At 49.1% G+C, this 18,366-nt stretch overlaps 6 protein-coding genes across 6 annotated transcripts; 2 read left to right on the top strand and 4 right to left on the bottom strand.

The window, feature by feature from the left end:
- Window positions 1–573: 573 nt before the first annotated feature.
- Window positions 574–1,871, bottom strand: ANOM_010365 (mitogen-activated protein kinase; the record flags this gene model as incomplete). The annotated part of the gene is made up of 5 exons (XM_015555621.1): window positions 1,737–1,871; window positions 1,495–1,690; window positions 1,060–1,441; window positions 660–1,007; window positions 574–602 (listed from the first exon to the last, which is right to left on the bottom strand). Exons 1-5 carry the CDS (start codon window positions 1,844–1,846, stop codon window positions 574–576), a joined length of 1,065 nt encoding a protein of 354 aa, XP_015401656.1. The 5' UTR covers window positions 1,847–1,871.
- Window positions 1,872–4,497: 2,626 nt separating this feature from the next.
- Window positions 4,498–7,657, bottom strand: ANOM_010366 (COPII subunit SEC24; the record flags this gene model as incomplete). Its single annotated transcript, XM_015555622.1, has 5 exons — window positions 7,546–7,657; window positions 6,844–7,473; window positions 5,370–6,782; window positions 5,137–5,319; window positions 4,498–5,073 (listed from the first exon to the last, which is right to left on the bottom strand). Exons 2-5 carry the CDS (start codon window positions 7,360–7,362, stop codon window positions 4,498–4,500), a joined length of 2,691 nt encoding a protein of 896 aa, XP_015401653.1. The 5' UTR covers window positions 7,363–7,473; window positions 7,546–7,657.
- A 1,183-nt stretch (window positions 7,658–8,840) lies between these two features.
- ANOM_010367 (kinesin family protein) lies at window positions 8,841–11,193 on the top strand (the record flags this gene model as incomplete). The annotated part of the gene is made up of 3 exons (XM_015555623.1): window positions 8,841–9,108; window positions 9,168–9,577; window positions 9,634–11,193. 3 exons carry the CDS (start codon window positions 8,841–8,843, stop codon window positions 11,191–11,193), a joined length of 2,238 nt encoding a protein of 745 aa, XP_015401655.1.
- A 381-nt stretch (window positions 11,194–11,574) lies between these two features.
- On the bottom strand, window positions 11,575–13,238 carry ANOM_010368 (monocarboxylate permease; the record flags this gene model as incomplete). Its single annotated transcript, XM_015555624.1, has 3 exons — window positions 11,575–12,014; window positions 12,069–12,652; window positions 12,759–13,238. The coding sequence occupies 3 exons, from the start codon at window positions 13,236–13,238 to the stop codon at window positions 11,582–11,584; spliced, it is 1,497 nt and encodes a 498-aa protein (XP_015401654.1). The 3' UTR covers window positions 11,575–11,581.
- Window positions 13,239–13,948: 710 nt separating this feature from the next.
- ANOM_010369 (AIM24 family protein) lies at window positions 13,949–15,650 on the bottom strand (the record flags this gene model as incomplete). Its single annotated transcript, XM_015555625.1, has 7 exons — window positions 13,949–14,344; window positions 14,402–14,621; window positions 14,680–14,798; window positions 14,854–15,024; window positions 15,081–15,152; window positions 15,227–15,345; window positions 15,443–15,650. 7 exons carry the CDS (start codon window positions 15,648–15,650, stop codon window positions 14,039–14,041), a joined length of 1,215 nt encoding a protein of 404 aa, XP_015401657.1. The 3' UTR covers window positions 13,949–14,038.
- Window positions 15,651–16,191: 541 nt separating this feature from the next.
- Window positions 16,192–18,366, top strand: ANOM_010370 (HEAT repeat domain-containing protein; the record flags this gene model as incomplete). The annotated part of the gene is made up of 5 exons (XM_015555626.1): window positions 16,192–16,398; window positions 16,467–16,629; window positions 16,686–16,856; window positions 16,936–17,635; window positions 17,675–18,366. Coding segments are annotated over exons 1-5 (1,794 nt in total), but the record flags the coding sequence as incomplete, so codon positions are not given.

Raw genomic sequence — 18,366 nt, forward strand, 5'->3', positions numbered from 1 at the left:
GTGTGATGCTATGGTGCGGGTGTTGAAGGGGCTTGGGGATGGGGAGAGGAGGGTGTTTGTTGCTACGATTGGGCCTACGACGAGGGATCATTTGAAGAATAAGTATGGGTATGAGGCGGATGTTTGTGCCGAGACACCGAGTCAGGAGGGAGTAGGCATGGGCATTGAGGAATTCATGAAGATGTGGAGGAAGAATAGGGCAGGGCAATAGGTCTATATTTTGCCTGTGGTCGAGTTTGTATCTATACCAGTACCGTAGTATATACCCGTTGTTATGATTGATGATGACAATCTTACGCTGGCTGAGAACCTAGGCAATAATGTATTTCCAGCTCAAGATTGACAAGCGTAAGACCGGCTTATCTGTTAAAAAAGTGAAAGCACCAGACGCCTGAAAACGTGTCAAAAAGGCCAATCATGAGACTCTGCCAATATCATAGTCGATGCGCGAGTCGTCTATGCAACTAGATATTAAGTGCATGGGTTCGGTCATCCCATCCTATTTATCCCGACCTGTATTCCGTCTTTTCCGATCGATAAGCTGTCCAATGCATACTGCGATGCATCCGAAGCTCACCGCATAATCTCCTCGTAGATTAGAACTGCGAATGTCAGTATGGGAACAACAAATTATGTTTGTATAATTGTGGTAAACTCACTCTTCAACTGCTCCTTGCTAAGGGCATCCTTATTCTTGTCGAAGTCAAAGAACCCTTCCGGAATGGGAGGTGCCGTGGGCTCATCTTCGGGGTCATGATACGGCTCCAGGTACGGATGGCGCAAAGCTTCCTCCACAGTAATACGCTTGGCCGGGTTGAATGCCAGGAGCCTCTCCAGGAGGTCCAGGGCCAAATCGTTGGCCTTCGGGAATAGCGCCTTAAAGGGGATCTTCTTTTTGAAAGGGAGAGATCGGATATATTCCCGAGCCCGTCGGGATTTGATTCCATAGTAGTCCTCCATTGTCGGTGTACCGAGAACGTCCAAAATAAGAGTCAGTTGGTGATGATCTTGAGGTTATGTTAGCTGACTGTCTCCAACGATGGATGAGGAACGACGTACAATCCTTTCCAGGGAATAGAGGTTTTCCGCTCAGCATCTCAGCGAGGATACAACCGACACTCCACACATCAATGGCTTTGGTGTATTCCTTGAATGTCAACATGATCTCCGGCGCACGGTACCATCTGGTCGCCACATATTCTGTCATGAACCCTGAGTTATCATCTGTGGAGGCAGCCGAACGGGCCAAGCCAAAATCGCACACTTTCAAATCGCAATTTGCGTTGAGGAGCAAGTTCGAAGGCTTCAGATCACGATGAAGAACGTTTGCTGAGTGCATAGCTTTCAGAGCACGTAGAGTCTGGTAAATGAAATATTGGCAGTGATCATCCGAAAGATCTTGAGTACGAATGACTCGGTGCATGTCAGTCTCCATCAGCTCCTACAGACTGATTAGTGTCTAATAATTCCTATCCAATCTCGGCGTATAACTACCTGGATTAGATAAACTTCGTTGAAGCTCTCATAGTTGCGTGGTCTTTGGATATCCAGGATGGAGATGATGTTTTCGTGGTTGAAGTAGCGAAGCAGCTTCATCTCACGCAAAGTTCGCAAACAGAACATCGAGTGGTCGAAAGGAGTGATCTTCTTGATGGCGACTTTTTGACCAGATGGTTTATGGATGGCAGAGCTGAACCGTCAGCATAATATTAGCCTCCCCTTGCACCGGCACTTACCAAACCACACCGTAGGCACCTTCACCAATGACATCTTGAATTTCATATTGGTCGGAAACGTTGAAGGAGATCTTTCGTGAGCCTCCCTGAGGAGGAAGTTGCTGCACCATATTCGTGGACTGTCCGAACTAGGTTGCATTAGCTGAATGTACACAACTTATAGTATGGTGCTTGGTTGCCAAGTGTACTGCGCTTCATGTCCGCATTGGCTATCGTGAGTGAGGCAGTTGATTTGACCTCAACTCCCACTGACAAGTCATTGTGTAGTTGTGTCGCAAGCTATCCGGTACATCATTGGCGGACAACATGACAGGAAACATGGCGGGTTCATAATAACCCCGGCGGTAAATATTGAGAATGCGCTTACATTCGCTCAGACTATAGGTTCCCGTTTATAAATGCTCTTGAGCTCTTTAAGCAAGTTTGTACGCCCTGGCGATGCTGATCGAGAAACAGTTCTCGGGATTCGTTCTGATTGAATGCGGGGTAGGTATGGCGTTGAGTCTGCTGCCAAACGATTCGTCGAGGGTTGCAGGAAGTTCAATACAGATATGACAATGACTGAAACTGCACCGAATGCGAGATTGAAATAACCTGGACTAACAGAGATAGCGAACGGCGCTTGAAGCGAACGATCCGGTGTACTAAAAGCGCACATGTTAGTAACTTTCAACCATCGAACGAATCCACAGCTGATCACATCGGAAAGGTGTCAAATCAACCGTCACTAACGGGAAAGCATCCGTACATGACTGGGAATTAATCTTTGTCCTTTAGTCTCGGAGCTTGATGTTTCAGGGCTGTATTCTATTTTTACTTCCTGAACTGTCTGTTCCTTCTCTCCTGCGTGGTCTCAACAATCAATCTGGGTTATTTCGACCTCGGCAATGAGATTGGACCTGGAAAATGGGTAGAAAGAGTTGGGAATCGGTGTTTTGACAGATGTAGCACCGTGGAAGAACAGGAGAACCAAGCAAAGTGATCACAGTAATGCAATAGCCGCAGCAATAGTAGGAAGTTAATAACGGGGAGCGGATCAGCGAAAAGTGGGGTGGGGCAAAATGGAGGGGAAGAAGAAGACGACGACGACAACGATGATCAAGAGAAATCAGCGAGAGATTCGTACCCGTCAAGTTCTTGATAATCGTACCCAAGGAGGCTGAGAACCGAATTCTGGAAAGGGGACGCAACGGAGAGGATCCAGAACCAGATCTTCTAGATCGGATGGAACCGTGGATCAATCCTTTACTCGATATGGGATGATATACGGGGTAGAAAGGAGAGGGAGAAGGAAAGACACGCACACAACAAGGTTGGTTCCGCTGGAAGGGGGGGAGCAACCACGTTAAGTGCTGTTTGGCTCGACAAAAATTCCGAAAAATGGTAATACGAATCGAAAAAGGATGGAAAACGTCGTCTACTTTTTTGGGGGGGGTTAAATGATGGATCACGGGGAGGGGCGGCGGATAATGTACGTATTTAGTATGTGATCCATAACCCAGACCTATACACTACCTATTCCATCCATGAAATCCAATATGTCTCTGGTACAAAGACAAGACATTGAACTACGGGGTCAACTAGTTGCTACTAGTCAACACTGGTTGGCCTTAGTGACTAAAAACCAGCCAGAAAGTTACAAATCCTGTCACAGCCACGTATTAGGGAGGGAAACTACTCAGGAACCTCTTATACCAAGCGGTATCAAACAGAAGACTTGTTATGATACCTACTTAATCAAAGGACCCGCCAACGCCCTATGGATCATGGACGTTCTGCTTTCCTTGCAGCATTGGCAATCCCAGGGTCCGGTGTGTCTCTCGCTCCTAATCGACCGCCTCATGAGTTAATTTTGCTCTTAAATTATGGTATCACGAAAACCAAGACGGGATTTGTCAAGCAGCCATATGGATCATCCTCCCAAACGACGGTCAATTTCCCTTTGAATGGGTCTCCCCTCCCAAAAACTTACTACATCCCGGCCAGTGTTTCAATGCCATCCACCACCAGGGAACCCGCCACCAGCGCCAATTGCCTCCTGAAGGAGTTTAGTTCACGTCTCAAGTGTTGGGTCTAGTGGAGAGGGGGCAGTGCCGTTGTCAACCTTCGCCTCGCGCTACTGCTCATCATCACAGTCGTCACAAAGTTCACTGCATCTCCGTCTCTCCTTTTGTTGTCTAATCTCCCGACTAGCTTGGCATCCCCCCTCGTCGTATCGCCAACGCCGTCCCCATTCTCGCCTCTGATTCGCTCTGCGGCACACAGCCTTGTCGACGGAGTTGACATGCTAAGCTGTGATCTAAAGTCTACTGTGCATGATCGGCCTGACAGACGCTCGGGGCTCATGCACGCTTTTTCCCATGAGATAGATTCTGGGCATTGCATGAAGGATATGCTTTAGTTCCAGTCGCAGGATTTCCTTTTTTTTTTTTCCCTTTTTTTTCCCTCAAAAATAGAACCAAGTGCGAGTAACACATCCTACAGAAGATAACGGTCCACATATACCGTGACATACGGAGAATACTAAAATATCTCGCTAGCAATAACCCGAAGTAGGCAGAAATAGTAGTACAGAGAAATCCAGGCAGATGAGGAATATATTGATATCTCTTGCATATAATTTACCAAAACTTGGGAAAGCTACCATTACTGCACAACCTGTTGGCGTGTTCATCCTCGTCAGCCTAATGACTTGGCAGGTCATAGGTTTGGGTGACAGGTACAGGAGGAAAATAAAAGAATGAGAGCCTAGGAAACGGGGTCAAACCTTTTCCTGTAAGTTGCCCATCCATTGCGCAAGACTGACGCCCTGGTCGGCTCGGTCCTCCACGAGCATTGTCTGTGCCCACAGCCGGAGACCGGGTTCTCCATCCTCCTTGACCACGTACAGATGTGGCACCACAATGCTGCCGCAGCCCTTCGACCGGTGATCCCGGCTCTTCTCAATGACCGCCCGCACGCGCTGGTTCATGTCATTATCCAGGTCAGGAAGGTTCTGCTTGCCCACACGTAGTTGCGACTTGTCTGCCAAGCCAAAGACATCAACAATGAGCTGTGGCACAGCATCACGTCCCACCCAGAGGAACTGTGTCTGGCCGTCGTCAATAAGGTAGAGACCGTATGGGACGACCCGCTCAGAAGACAAGTTCACTGGTGGGGGGAGAACAATCTCGCCCGTCTGCTCATCTGGCAGGCCAGCATTATCTGGCATGTCGTGCAGAGAGTACATCTTCGGGTAGATGTATTGCATGAGAAGGGGGAGGGGGAGCGTTGAGAGCAAGCAGAGAGCCGCAGAGCGCATATCAGTCGGAATTTGTGCAGATTTCCGAAGACCAAGCTACGTCATCACGTTAGTCAATGCCAAAGCGAGGGGATAGTGGGGGACAAAAAAGATTCCTACATTCTTGATCAGTGCGAGGAAAAGAACAGGGAGTCCTCTCAAGTTAGCAGGGAACTGTAGGCCTCCGCCGCTCACACTTCCACCAGCAAGCTCCTTTCGGTAGGTTGCCAGAAGCTCCACGGCCTTGGCCTGCAGGGCTTCTCGGGCAGGGTCCAAGCCGCTTCCGAGAGCCCGTTCGACAGCCTTGTGGCTAAAGTAAGTAGCGATCGCTGCTGATCTGCTGATGCATAGACATCTGCAAGGCTCTGGGTAGTGGGAAGCGCCAGAGTCAAGACCCGAATTCTCCTCTCGCCATTGCATGTAGTATGAAGTACAGCGGTCTGCATGCAAACAACAGGTTTTGCAACAGTCTCATCAATGGCAACCTCAACAACGTAGGCCTGGTCGCGGGGGAAAGCAGGGAAAGCGCAGAGGTCGGAACTGCGATTGAAAAAGTTACCGTAAAAAGTGCTCATGCGCAAACCGGTCGTAGCACGGACACGGAGGACGGCCTCCAGGCCGATCTCTGACGAGAGGTACTCCGAGAACTCTCGTGCGAACTTGATCGCATCCTCTCCCCGTGCAGCGTTCCATCCAGGATAGAAGTACGTCTGACCGCCAGTATATCTTGGCAGGTTGCTAAGAGACGCCACATCCTGGTACTGAGAAGAAAAGAGGAACATATCTACAGAGACCTGGGCCTTCGAACACTCCACAGCAAAGCTCTTGTAGAAGCTGTTTGCGGTCTGCAAAAGACCACTCTCCTTGCTAGTGCCTAAAACCTTCTTGTCCTCTCTCATGGTCAGGGCACCATGTCCAATGTTAGGAAGAGAGGAGCTAAGAACGGTCATCTTGCCTCCAACAGGGGCGATCAACTTGTAACCAGCACGCAGTGCCGATCCCATAGCACAGCCATTGTTCTGGGTGTTCTGGAACATCTCCTGCAGTTTATCCAGGAACGTTTCAATGTTTTCACGGCATTCGCTCAGAGTTACTAGCAAATCACCAGGGATAGGGAGGAACGGCTCGTCCAAATCGCTGACAACAAGCATCCTTGGGTCCGAGTTCTCTGAGCCATCGCGCGGGATGCTGAAATAGTGGAGGCTGGAGTCGACCGCTATGAAACCAAGTCGCGTCCGACGGTCTGCATTAGGAATGCGTTCGAGAGTTTCCTTGATGCACCGAGCACTCGTAGCCAAGAGACCGTTGGTGACAGACGCATAACTAACGTCGATCAAGAAAAGGTAGACGAGTGGCTGCGGGGGGCGCACCATGTACTCCTGCGGCGCAACGAACTCAACAACCGCATGGTTAAGGTCAGGTCGCAATGCCCTATCCGCCGGTCGTTGCAGCGTTGTGTCCCAATCAAAGGCCTGGGGTACGTCGTTTGTCAGATTGCACATGTTGCAACGCCAGCGGTGCCCATGATCAAGGAATGTCACAAAGGGATTAATGTAGGATCGGCAACGGCGACAACGAGAGATAACTTGGTCTGGGATCACTGGGACTGGGTCTTCTGCATCATGGAGCGCTCCGTATGGCTGAATAACAAGAGCGAAAGGCAGCTTGGACTTCTTCAGGAGAGAGTGGGTGGTAGGAACAGCGTTGAGTGTTGACCGGACATATTTTGGGGGGCAGTTTGCAGTAGGGGAGGGATAAACGCTAGTCTAAAAGAGAGTCAGTAACTGGCAGCACCGATACTAATACTTCTCCAATCCCGGTACATACTCCTTGGGGTAAAATGATAGGAGGTGGAGGATAGTCAAGTTCCGCGACATTGAATGGTTGTGTGAGAAGGTCTGTTGGGTAAAGATGGTTAAGAACAGGTCGCGGGGCCTGGGCGGCCTGGGCAACGGGCTGCGGTGGCATCAGATGCGGATCGGTTACCCCCATCGCACCGAATTGTTGGGTCATCTGAGCGACTGCAGGCGCTGCAGGGGCAGCATATCCTTGAGCAGCCGCTTGCATCTGAGTAGGATCCGCCCCGTACACAGGTTGCTGATATCCCGCGGCTTGTGGCTGAGCTGGATATCCTCCGTAGGTACCACCAGCTGGCAGTTGACCTCCTAGGCCAGCATTGGCACCGGACCCAAACTCGAAGGCTTCTCCGGCATATGCTCGTTTCTTTCTACCTCCATGTTGAGCCGGAGTAGCGGCTAGCCCCGCAGCTTGCTGTGAAGGAGACTCATATTCGGCAGGTTGACCATACCCTTCCTGGGGAGGGTAACCCCCTTGTGGTGCGGCCATGAATGTTTATTTCGATATGTCGTAGAGGTAACTGATGGATTATTATCTCCGTGGACTCGTGTAGGGGTTAACCGGAGTATATGTTAGCGTCGCGCAATCGTCACAGGCTCACTATATTGGCGGTCAACACACTGCTCTTCAACAGGAGGGGAACGAATGGTCCAGGGAAATCTGCGTACTAACAACCAAAATTCGTCAACAGTCCAACCATGTAAATTGAGAATATCACAAGGCCACACGATTACGCCGCACTCGAGTTCAGTCGACGTGTCCTTGAGAAGGTTGGGGTAGCTGTGGGAGCGGAATGACAACGGCGTCGAACTGGCGATGGTGGTGTACGGTGGCCTTTGCGGCGGCTGCTCCCCGATCGGCCAATCAGAGCCCCGCATGCTAACCGACCTCACTGCCTGAGGTTGACTGATGATATACCTCTCTGTTACAAAGAACACTCTCTCTGGCGAAATCGAAAAGGTATATTATTGAGCTTCTAAGACTACTGTTTTCATGGAGTATACCGTTCAGATATACTCCCACCGCTCAACTAGTGAGAATAAAGGTATCAAGCAGGTCACAGAACTTCGCTCGCATTCGAGTTATGATCTCATACTTCAAGGGGTGTGAATGGCAATATTACTGTCAGGGTACAGATAAGATTGATGAATACTAGCCATTCACTCAAATTGGATAAGAATGAGCACTTAGTTCTTATTCACTTTACTGGGTTGTTTCTCTGTATATCCTTGCCATGACTCGATCTGATCTATCTCAAATCAGCATAAGCATAGGTGACAGATATATATACTGTGGTGGTTGCAAACGCCAATTACCACGCTAAGGCTATAGTTTTCCTATAATGCTTGATATTCTAGTTAACACAGAATGATTAGCTACTCGAATCTGTTCTTATAAATTCTAGCACACATACAAAAAATAAAATTAATTAGTCTCTCCACCATAACCACTCCAAACGAAGCCCCATAGCGTGACGTGGTATGTCTGGGGGAGGTTTGGACAGAGGTTGCCGTGCCAACAGCGTTGACCGCTACCAATCGCACCAAAACCAAGCTAAGTATCCTTGTCACACGAGAGCCTCTTCTGTCTCTAACATCAGCTCATGCCATTGATCGACTGTAGTGCTTTTCTTCTGTTTTGTTTTGCTATTTGTTTCATTGAATTAGTATAACTGATTTTTGTTGTTTTGTTTTCTGGCATAGCAGCGCCAATGCAAAAAGGACTTGCATTGTATTTTTGCTAAGTTCAAAATTGCGAGACAGCTCCCTGTCGCACAAGGTGGAACTGTTCATCGTGCCTTTCACTCTTGTTTAGATTGCGTGCATCTGCCTCCTATGCAGCAGGGATAGTGCGACAGGAACTTTGCCAAGGGTGCGAAAGGACGGCAGACGTCTATTTTCGATACGATAGAAAGGCATTCGGATTGGAAGAGATCTCTCTCTCAATAATTTCATACGACGTACAAGATGAGTGTCCGGGTCGTTGCGCGTGTGAGACCACTCTTGAAGTCCGAGCGGGAACTGGATATTATCCTCCGTACGGGATCTACAACTCAAGCCGCCCCGAAGAAGACCGAGAAACAGAGTTCCCAGGAAAAGAAGCTGGCGGCATTGCGGGATCGGGATACCATTGTGCGGATTCCAAACCCCAAAAATGAGAACGAGGAATACTCTTTTCAGTTCAATGCTGTCTACGATGCGGATTCTACACAGCAGGAGCTCTTCGATGCCGAGGGTTGGTGCCATACTTCGTTGTGTCTGGGATGGTGACGGTATACTGATCAGAATGGACAGTTGCTCCTACGGTTAAGCATTTATTCAACGGTTTCGATGTCACCTTGTTCGCCTACGGAGTTACGGGTACCGGGAAAACACACACGATGCGGGGCGGTAAAAGCCTGGCTGACAGAGGTGTCATTCCCCGTCTTTTAAGCAGCATATATAGGCGCAGCCGGAAGCTTGAAAAGGATGGCGACGGCGAGTCGACGGTGAATGTTTCCCTGAGTTATTACGAGATATACAATGACAAGGTCTTCGACTTGTTTGAGCCCCCAGAGAAGAGAACGCTCGCAGGACTACCTTTGCGTGACAATGGAGGAAAGACTGTGGTTGTAGGCCTGACGGAGAGGCCATGTACAAGTCTGAAGGAGTTCGAGAGCCTTTATGATCAGGCTAACACCAACAGGTCTACATCTGCAACAAAGGTTAGCACACCTTCGAATCTTGCAGGCCTGAGCCACGTGACTGACTTCTTTCATAGTTGAACGCCCATTCGTCGCGGTCTCATGCTATTCTCTGCGTTAAAGTAGCAGTCAGCTCTGGTGGTCAGACTCGGATCAGCACAGCATCTGCCATTGACTTAGCTGGTTCAGAGGATAATCGTCGAACAGACAACGACAAAGAGCGCATGGTTGAGTCAGCGAGCATTAACAAGAGTCTTTTTGTTCTGGCACAGTGCGTGGAAGCCATAAGCAAGAAACACCATAGGATTCCGTACAGAGAGTCAAAGATGACAAGAATCCTTTCCTTAGGCCAGAACAATGGATTGACCGTGATGATTCTCAACCTCGCCCCCATCAAATCTTATCACTTGGACACCATAAGCTCGTTGAACTTTGCCAATCGTACAAAGAAGATTGAGGTTCGTGAGGTGGAGAACGAGCCGATTTTCAAAGGACCTCCGAGACCGGCATCGCGTCCTTCAGTGACTGCCCAGAGGCAACCTCTGCGTCCACTGACCGCTACTGCCAATGTCAACCTTACAGCACTTGCTAGCAAAGACAAGGATGCGTCGAAACCTGGGGAGAAGCCAGTCAAGGCGTTCCACGTCTACTCTGACAAACCGCGGTCTAGGGATTCCATCCAATTCAGAAAACCTGAGCTACCAAAGCGTCCTTCCCTGGATTCTAACCACCGCTTGTTAAAGCCCAGCCGCATCGCGCAGCCCCTTCAGCCACAAAAGCACTACGAAGATATATCAGCCGCCAAGATTGAAGAGATGGTTGAGAAGAAGGTAGAGGAGATTCTAGCTGTAAGAGCTGTCAGTGAAAAGTCAAGGCAAACGCAGGTCCGTGAGTTAAATGAACAAGTACAAAAGCGCTTGGAAATGCTAGAGCAGCGCATCGAAGGCACGGAAGATGCAAGGGCAGAAGGATTGTCATTCTTGCTTATGGCCAAGCAGCACCAGGCCCGTGGCGAGGATAGCTTCGCACTGAAGATGTATCAGCTCGCGCTTCCGTTCTTCCCAGACAACGAAAAGCTTGCAAGGAAGATCAGTAGTTTGAAGCAGCGGGTCCAAAGCAAGTCCTGTCCAGATGCAGACACAACTGGCAATCACACTCTCACAGCATCCAAGAGGGAATTTGGAAGCCTTCTTTCACTCAAGAAGCAGCCCGCGGGAACGAGCTTGAAGCGTCAAGCTCAAGATTCGGATGGCGAGTACAATCCCGAATATGGACTCGAGGAACCCAGCGACGACGATATCGAAGAACTTACACACCCGAGGCGCAAGAAGCGCACCAAAACCAGTTCCCCGTCAGATGAAGGGTCTAACGTCGACTGCTATGAGGCCCCCTCACCCCGGACAATCCACCTTCTATCGATAATCAACTCTCGCGACGTGAGCCAGATTAAGCTATTGAAAGGTGTCGGCGTTAAAAAAGCTGAAGCTATAGTCGACTGTCTCTGCGAAATGGACCAGCACTTTGAGGAGCAGGACAGCGATAGACAAGTCCAGATTAACAGTCTTGCCGAACTGAGCACACTAAGAGGAGTCGGCGTCAAGACTGTTGAAAACATGAGAAATGGAGTCTTGGCATAAAGGGCATAACATATAGAAGTTGATATCTGCATCTGTGGAGTGTTGGGATATCACAATCATGTTGAACAAGCTGCATATCGCATATTGGATCATCTTGCATTGCAATTTTTGCACCATGCAGGTGCAACTCACATATACTATGCATATATTTGTTTTATCATTCATCCAGCGAAGGTGTTATGGTGTTGGTTTATTGAGATGTTGTCTGATGTTGTACTTTGCATTTACTTGGATATACTCCCAGCATGTTTTGCCTTATTAGAATAAATACCATTCATTATCAATATTTTCTGCATCATAGAATCACGAACCCGTAAACATTAGATTACCTTAAGTAAGTGAGATGTATATACCAAACCCCAAACAATCAATACCCACCACTAAATCCTTAGACTTTATGCATAAGTCCCCAACCGCTAATTCTTCCCCTAGCCCAGAGATAAAACAAAACTCCACCGAACATTACCACACCACAGAAAATCTCCAACTTCAAGTACGACCCATGTAAGGGATCAGGCAATAGAGCACCCGCGATTGGCATGCCCGTCAAAGCCGCAAAAGATACAATGCAGAAATAAGTCCCACTACGAACGCCAATCTCGCGTATGTCCGAGATCTGAGCGACCAGCGCTGGCGCCAGGGAGACGGCAGCACCTGAGCTGAAACCGTACAGAGAAGTAAACACGATGGCAGGGGCGTTGCTTCGCGACGGAAGCCAAAGCGCGAGAACGATAATGACTGAGAACAGGGATGTTAGGATCATTAGGTTGAACCTGCCGAAAAGATCCGCCAGATAGGGCGGGACAAGACGGCCGAGGATACTGTACAGTTAGTCCATTAGCGTGTTATGCGATATCGAGATGGGATATACGGACCTGGCTGCGTTCAAAATCGGGATCAAGTACGATGCCAGATAGGCCGACATGCCGTACCGTTCGGCTTGAGTTGGGATGAACGCGAACGGCAGGAACAAGCCCCAGTATACAAAAAAGGTCCCGGCTGTGGTAAGCAGGAAAGGCAGCTCGCGGAGGGGACGAACAAAATCCAGTGGTCGAAATGGTTTCCGCTGGTGTTGTAGTCTCGATTGGACCGTGATGTTGGCAATAATCAGCAGCCCTAGACCGAGGAATCCACAGATCCGCATTGTCCAGCCAAATCCTACTATGGGGATGAGTCGAGCCACCATGATAGGGAATATTACACCTCCGACGCTGGAGCCGCAGGTTGTCACACCTAGGGCCAGGGCACGACGCCGCCCAAACCAGGTACTCACGGAGGTGAGGCAGCCGTGGAAGATGGCACTTGTCCCGATGGGGCTGCAGACACCTTGTGCGAGAATGAATTGGTAGTATTCTTTTGAGATGGATACCATCATCAGCCCGAAGACGTGGAAGAATGTGCCAGCAATCAGAATCCAGCGGGGACCGAAGTTGTCGAAGAACACTCCTACGATGGGACCCTGTTTGGAGATACAACCGTCAATGTCTCGCTTTGACTGACACCGGAACTTGGTGTACACACCCCAAAAAACATCATGAAGATTCTAACGAAGTGATCCACGTTACTGTACTGGTTGGCAAGTCCTGTAGCTGATGGGTTTTATAGTAGTCCAAGAAGACACCGATACCTGCAAACCCTGCCGTCAGCATAATCCAAATCGAGCTCAAGGCCCAAACAACATCTAAGGGTACAAAGCCCACAATATACTCACAATTTATCCACCCGAAACTGACGAACAACCCACAGAAAGCACCGAGCACTACCATCCATGCCTTGAAGCCACCATCTGGGGGTGCACCTGGGGCTTTAGCTGGCGCAGACTGGGTAGTCGCGCCTGATTTCTCCGGATCCCCTGTTTTACTAGACTCATCTTCCAGAATTGTTTGTGGACCCGGCTGGATATTCTCATGTGGATGTTCTGGCTTCGCGTCTTCCGGGTTTAGATGGGCACTCGAAGAAAAGACAGGCGTTGCTAATGGAGATGGTTCTATACTTTCGGCAATTATGCTTTCGGCGGAGTGTTGTACCTCTGGAGTTGACGACATGCTGGTCAAATATCTAGTCTAGCGGCTTGGAACAGGAGTGAGCGACGGGGTGCTGTGAGGGCACAGTAATGATCAAAATTAAGCTATGCGACTCATCGGACTCTAACAAATGTGTATGATACCGACCAACTGAAGGAAGAGAGTACAGTCTATAGATTTGGATTCTGCCTGAAGGATGTTAGTCAATTGAGGACGGATTGACAGAGCAGAATTCAAAAAAAGAATCCAGTTGTGCTTGGATCGAACGGTCTATGGATAAATTGGATTCTCGAGCAGCATTCTTTCGGCCGGGGAGAGTCAATTACACGTTTGTTTTCCATAACATTGGATTCACATTCCTCATGTCTTAATATTTCACTGTAACCGTGGCACTCAAAGACTTGGCTCTGAATCAAGGGATGGATTTTCAAGTCTTGACGTTATTGGGTTACATTGTCCAGCGCAAGGATAGGGCTGGAACAGCTGATCCCGGAGAAAGCAGCCAAACGAAGGGAGCCGAAGCCCCTGCCGCTTGGCTTATTTAACGCTGCCCTACCCGTTGACATATGTGACTATCTCCTGGCTATTGCAGAAACAAGCCCATGGTTTTGCTCCCAGAAGATTGGTAAGGCCAGATGGTTGATTGCGTGGAGAAACATAGCACGATGATGGTTTCCATGCCCAGTGAAGGGGGGAAAAAAAAGCTCATGTTGAAACGTGGAGTATGCTATCTATAATACATTCAGCCTGCAATAAGAAATTTTAAAATGAGAGCGCCTTATCATGCACCAACTGGAACAGTTGATGGCAAACGTTACACTTTAGTTTTGTTGGCCAGGTTTCTCAAAGATAACTTTGCCTTCCTTCGTAAGAGTGGCAATGCTTTGAGCTGACCCTCTGACCTCCTGTTCTAATTGTTCAATGGTCCTTGTGGGCGCGGGGGCAGCATTGACGGCCTCCTCGTCGGCAGACGATTTCTTTTCCTCCGCGGGCTTTGCAGGTCCAATGGTTAGTCCTCTCGGGGCGCTTGCAATTTCATTGACTTCGTGCGAGGTGAGGACTTCGTTGATACGGGGACCACGCGTTTGTAAGAGAATAGTCGAGGGGCCATCGAATTGCAGGAAGAGCTGGTAGCAAGCAACATTAGCACCGCTTCACTATTCAAATCAATATGAAAGCCATACTCTGTCTCCCCAGATGGTCATCCGAGACCAAGTACGGATTTTATGGAAGATGTTCATCGCGGTTTTCCATGTATCGGAACCCGACATATCCCGAATGAACTTTGAATCCTGGATGAAGCTAGGCAAGCCCTTAAGACCTGGGACCTGGAATTTCAAGGTTGTGGATTTGAAGCGGTAAGGACGAGGGGGGTTGTTTGTCATTGTGTAAGCAACGACATTGCTTGATTGTGTTAGCATGGCTTCGACGTAGTGGCATCAATGAGTATATGCGACCATACCTTGGGTGGACGACGTATTGCTCTCCGGCCTTTACCTCGACCTGGTATAACTGACCCGTACCAACTAACGCTAGCAATCCTCTGCCAGTCACTTCGGAGCTACCCCAGTGAGACACGCTCTGCGCAAGTCAGCTTAGCTTTTCAATTCACGACATCCCTATTGGATTAACAAACCAGGCTTGTGTTGATTGTCGGTTTGATAGAAAGAGAACGGCCCGTCCAGGCAAGCAACGCACGCCTCTGCGCCACCATCCAATCCACGGAACCATCCAGGTGTACAACAGCGAAGGACGTGGTAGGCGACCGAACAGAAACTAGGGCAGTTACCGGGCTAGCCGACGAGACCTACCCAGGTGTCAGTTTCACATTCCTATTGCTGATGTGGAAAGGGCCAAGCGAACCTTCTGGTAGAGAAATGGCACACCGACAACTGCTCTCCGGAATGGTTCGAGCACGCTCAACGTAGAAACCACCTGATAAGGTACCAGTAACCGTCAATAGACCTATCGTAGAATATCGAATCGCAAAACGTGGAACTATCCCATACATTATCGGCCTTCCCGCTCAGTCCCACCAATGTTCCTCGTCGGGTGAAGAGATTCTGCGAAGCGGATAGGGAGACGGACAATAACGAGTATGGAGCGCCGATAACGTCGAATCGCGCATCTGCATGTGTAAAACTATCAGCAGGAGTCCTTGGTTCAAATCGCCGGACAAGCACCTCTTGTACCGTCCCTGGAATTAGAGAAGTAAAATTACCTACCGGCAGACTCAGCTGAGTTAGGAGTGCCGACCACAGGCAGACTGTTTCCGTTGGCCGAAGATGGCTGTTCCGCAGCCGCGGCGCGAATCTGAAGGCATCTCGTCTGCCCTGCGCGATACAGTGATGGCCCTTGTCGCGCCCGCGGAGGGAGGACTCGGGTCCAGGACACAGCCCGTACACCTCGCCTCAAAGGTTGACTCATTGTCATGCCTGAGGAATGAGGAAATGGACCGGAGGAAGTGTAGGAGGAGGGGGAAAGGATTGAGATTGTATGTCTTTTGCCCGCAGGTTCAAGTTCTCCGCAACGGTACCAAAGACTGTATCGTAAATTCTTTGGTTCCTGATCGGGCAAAGCGTTTGGGTGGTTGGCCTTGGCGCCTGTGACGATAAAGGATAGCGGTAAGATTCAACTGCAGAAGTACGGATACAATGGAGGGTAGACTGCTAGGTAGTTTACGGCCCGGGACCAGTAAATAAAATTCAGAAGAGCCACCACTCACTGGCCTTACGTCACAACGCAGTTCCCACTTCAGGCTAAGGTTAAGGCATCATTTATGGCTGCCAACACATCTGTTTTTTCTACTGTGTACTGCGACTAAAATCCCCACATTGATGTCTTGACTGCTGCTGCAGCTCACAGGGGACTAGCTATCGTGCACGTTAACCCACCTTCCTTGTTTCCCCCCTTTTATTGTTTGATCATTCTGCGAAACTTTCAACAAGTTTAACTCATCTCCGAGACCCATGTCCCCGAATAGCTACAACTAGCTAAGAGCTCTTGACCCACCGCCCGGCTAGACATCGCTTTTCCACCATGAGCATCATCATCGTCGAGTAATCTACACCTGCGCGTGACGTAACTTTCTGCGCTGGATGCTTTTCTGAGCGATGGATTCGTCCATTCAGCGTTTGCTGAACGATAAGCTCTATGATCGGAGGAAACAGGGAGCCTTGGAGTAAGAACAATGAAAGCTGTCAAAGCGCCTATGCAACGCAATACGTGCTGACTGAAGCCATAAAACAGGTTAGAGAAAGTTGTTCGAGATGCCGTTTTCAAAGGAGCACATGAAAATATCCAAAAAATTGTCGAGCAGCTATGCCATGACTACGCCTACGCAGTACATCAACCTCATGCGAGAAATGGTGGCTTGATCGGGTTGGCCGCAGCCTCCATCGCGCTTGGATCGGTGAGCATGCCGAAGATGCAGCATCTTTACTGTCGTTACTGAGAATAGGGTACTAGGAAGGTGTTGCGCCATACCTAAAAGAAATTGTAAAACCAGTGCTAGCTTGCTTCACCGACCAAGATGCGCGAGTCAGGTACTACGCTTGTGAGAGCATGTATAACATTGCCAAAGTTGCTAAGGGGGAGATTCTGTTGTTCTTTAATGAAATTTTCGATGCGTTGAGTAAAGTAAGTGAGCTAAGTATCATTAGTTCACCGCTGTCCTCGCCCCGGCCTTATTGCCTGTTCCCAACTGACATATCCCTAGTTGGCGTCCGATTCGGAGCTTTCAGTCAAAAACGGCGCAGAACTCCTTGATAGACTTGTTAAAGACATCGTGTCTGAATCCGCCGCATCTTATATATCGGTCTTGCAGCTTTCCGAGAAGCAAGAGACAGACCCGGAAGCTTTGGAAGACCCTGATCTTCCAACGGCATTTTCTCTTCCCATGTTTATACCGTTACTCAAAGATCGAATTGATGTTATCAGCCCATTCACTCGGATGTTCCTGGTATCATGGTTAACTTTGTTGGACACGATACCTGATCTTGAGCTTGTCTCATACTTGCCAGAATTTCTGGGGGGTCTGGTCAAATTTCTCGGTGACCCTAATAGAGACGTGAACGTTGCCACCCAAAACCTGCTAGATAGGTTCCTGTCAGAAATCAAGAGAATCGCTCGTCTCAAGAAAGGCATTGAAGAGAGTCGCAAGGGACAAGGAAGCGAGAATAGACAATCAACTACGAGTGACAGTATTAGCACAACTACTGATCAGACCGCTGCCGCCGAAACCGAGACTGAAACCGAAGATGGTACCAATGATGTTGCTATAGAAGATTCTGAGGTGGGCTCTACAATTGAGGAAGACGGCTTGCATGCGGACGGAGATTGGATTCCAGGACAAGATGTCCAAATAGATTACCCCATGATACTAGACATCTTGGTGGGCTTCGTTGACACATCTTATGGTAAGAAATTCCGAGCATGATCCCACTTAACGGACCTAGACTTACCGTCAGTAGAAGAAGAGATGCAGTTGACAGCGCTGCGATGGATCGATAGTTTCTTCGAAATAAGCCCCGAAGACATACTTCCATTCGTTCCACGTCTTCTGACCCAAGTACTTCCAGCTATGTCCAGTGGCTCAGACCATGTGCGGCAGGCCGCAAACCGAGTCAATACATCATTGCTAGAGTATATTGTGTCTCTATCTGAAGACACGTTATCGGATGAGACACGACAGTCATCATCTTCGAGACTAACATCTACACCTAACAAAGAGACTGAAAGGAGAGACTCTGCGCCAAACGCCAAACCCTCTGATGTATCATCCACCGCCTCTAGGAAGCAATCGGTGCAAGAGTCTACGCAAGAACCGACGCCTCGGAGCAGTGTCACGTCCACACCAGTGCCGCCTGCCGATCTTGATTATGCTGCGGCTGTCAACTCGCTTACACTGCAGTTCTTGAACGAGAATGAAGCTACAAGAGTAGCTGCCCTCTCTTGGTTGATAATGCTGCATCGGAAGGCTCCTAAAAAGGTGGTGGCATTCAACGATGGAACATTTCCTGCTCTGCTGAAGACACTGTCCGATCCAGCGGAGGCAGTAGTGACGAAGGATCTCCAGCTCTTATCCCAGATATCGCGGAATAGCGAAGATAGCTATTTCAAGTCGTTCATGGTGAACCTCCTTCAACTG

The sequence above is a fragment of the Aspergillus nomiae genome (genome assembly GCF_001204775.2).
Source record: "Aspergillus nomiae NRRL 13137 chromosome Unknown contig00550, whole genome shotgun sequence".
In the NCBI taxonomy this organism is placed as follows: Eukaryota; Fungi; Ascomycota; class Eurotiomycetes; order Eurotiales; family Aspergillaceae; genus Aspergillus; species Aspergillus nomiae.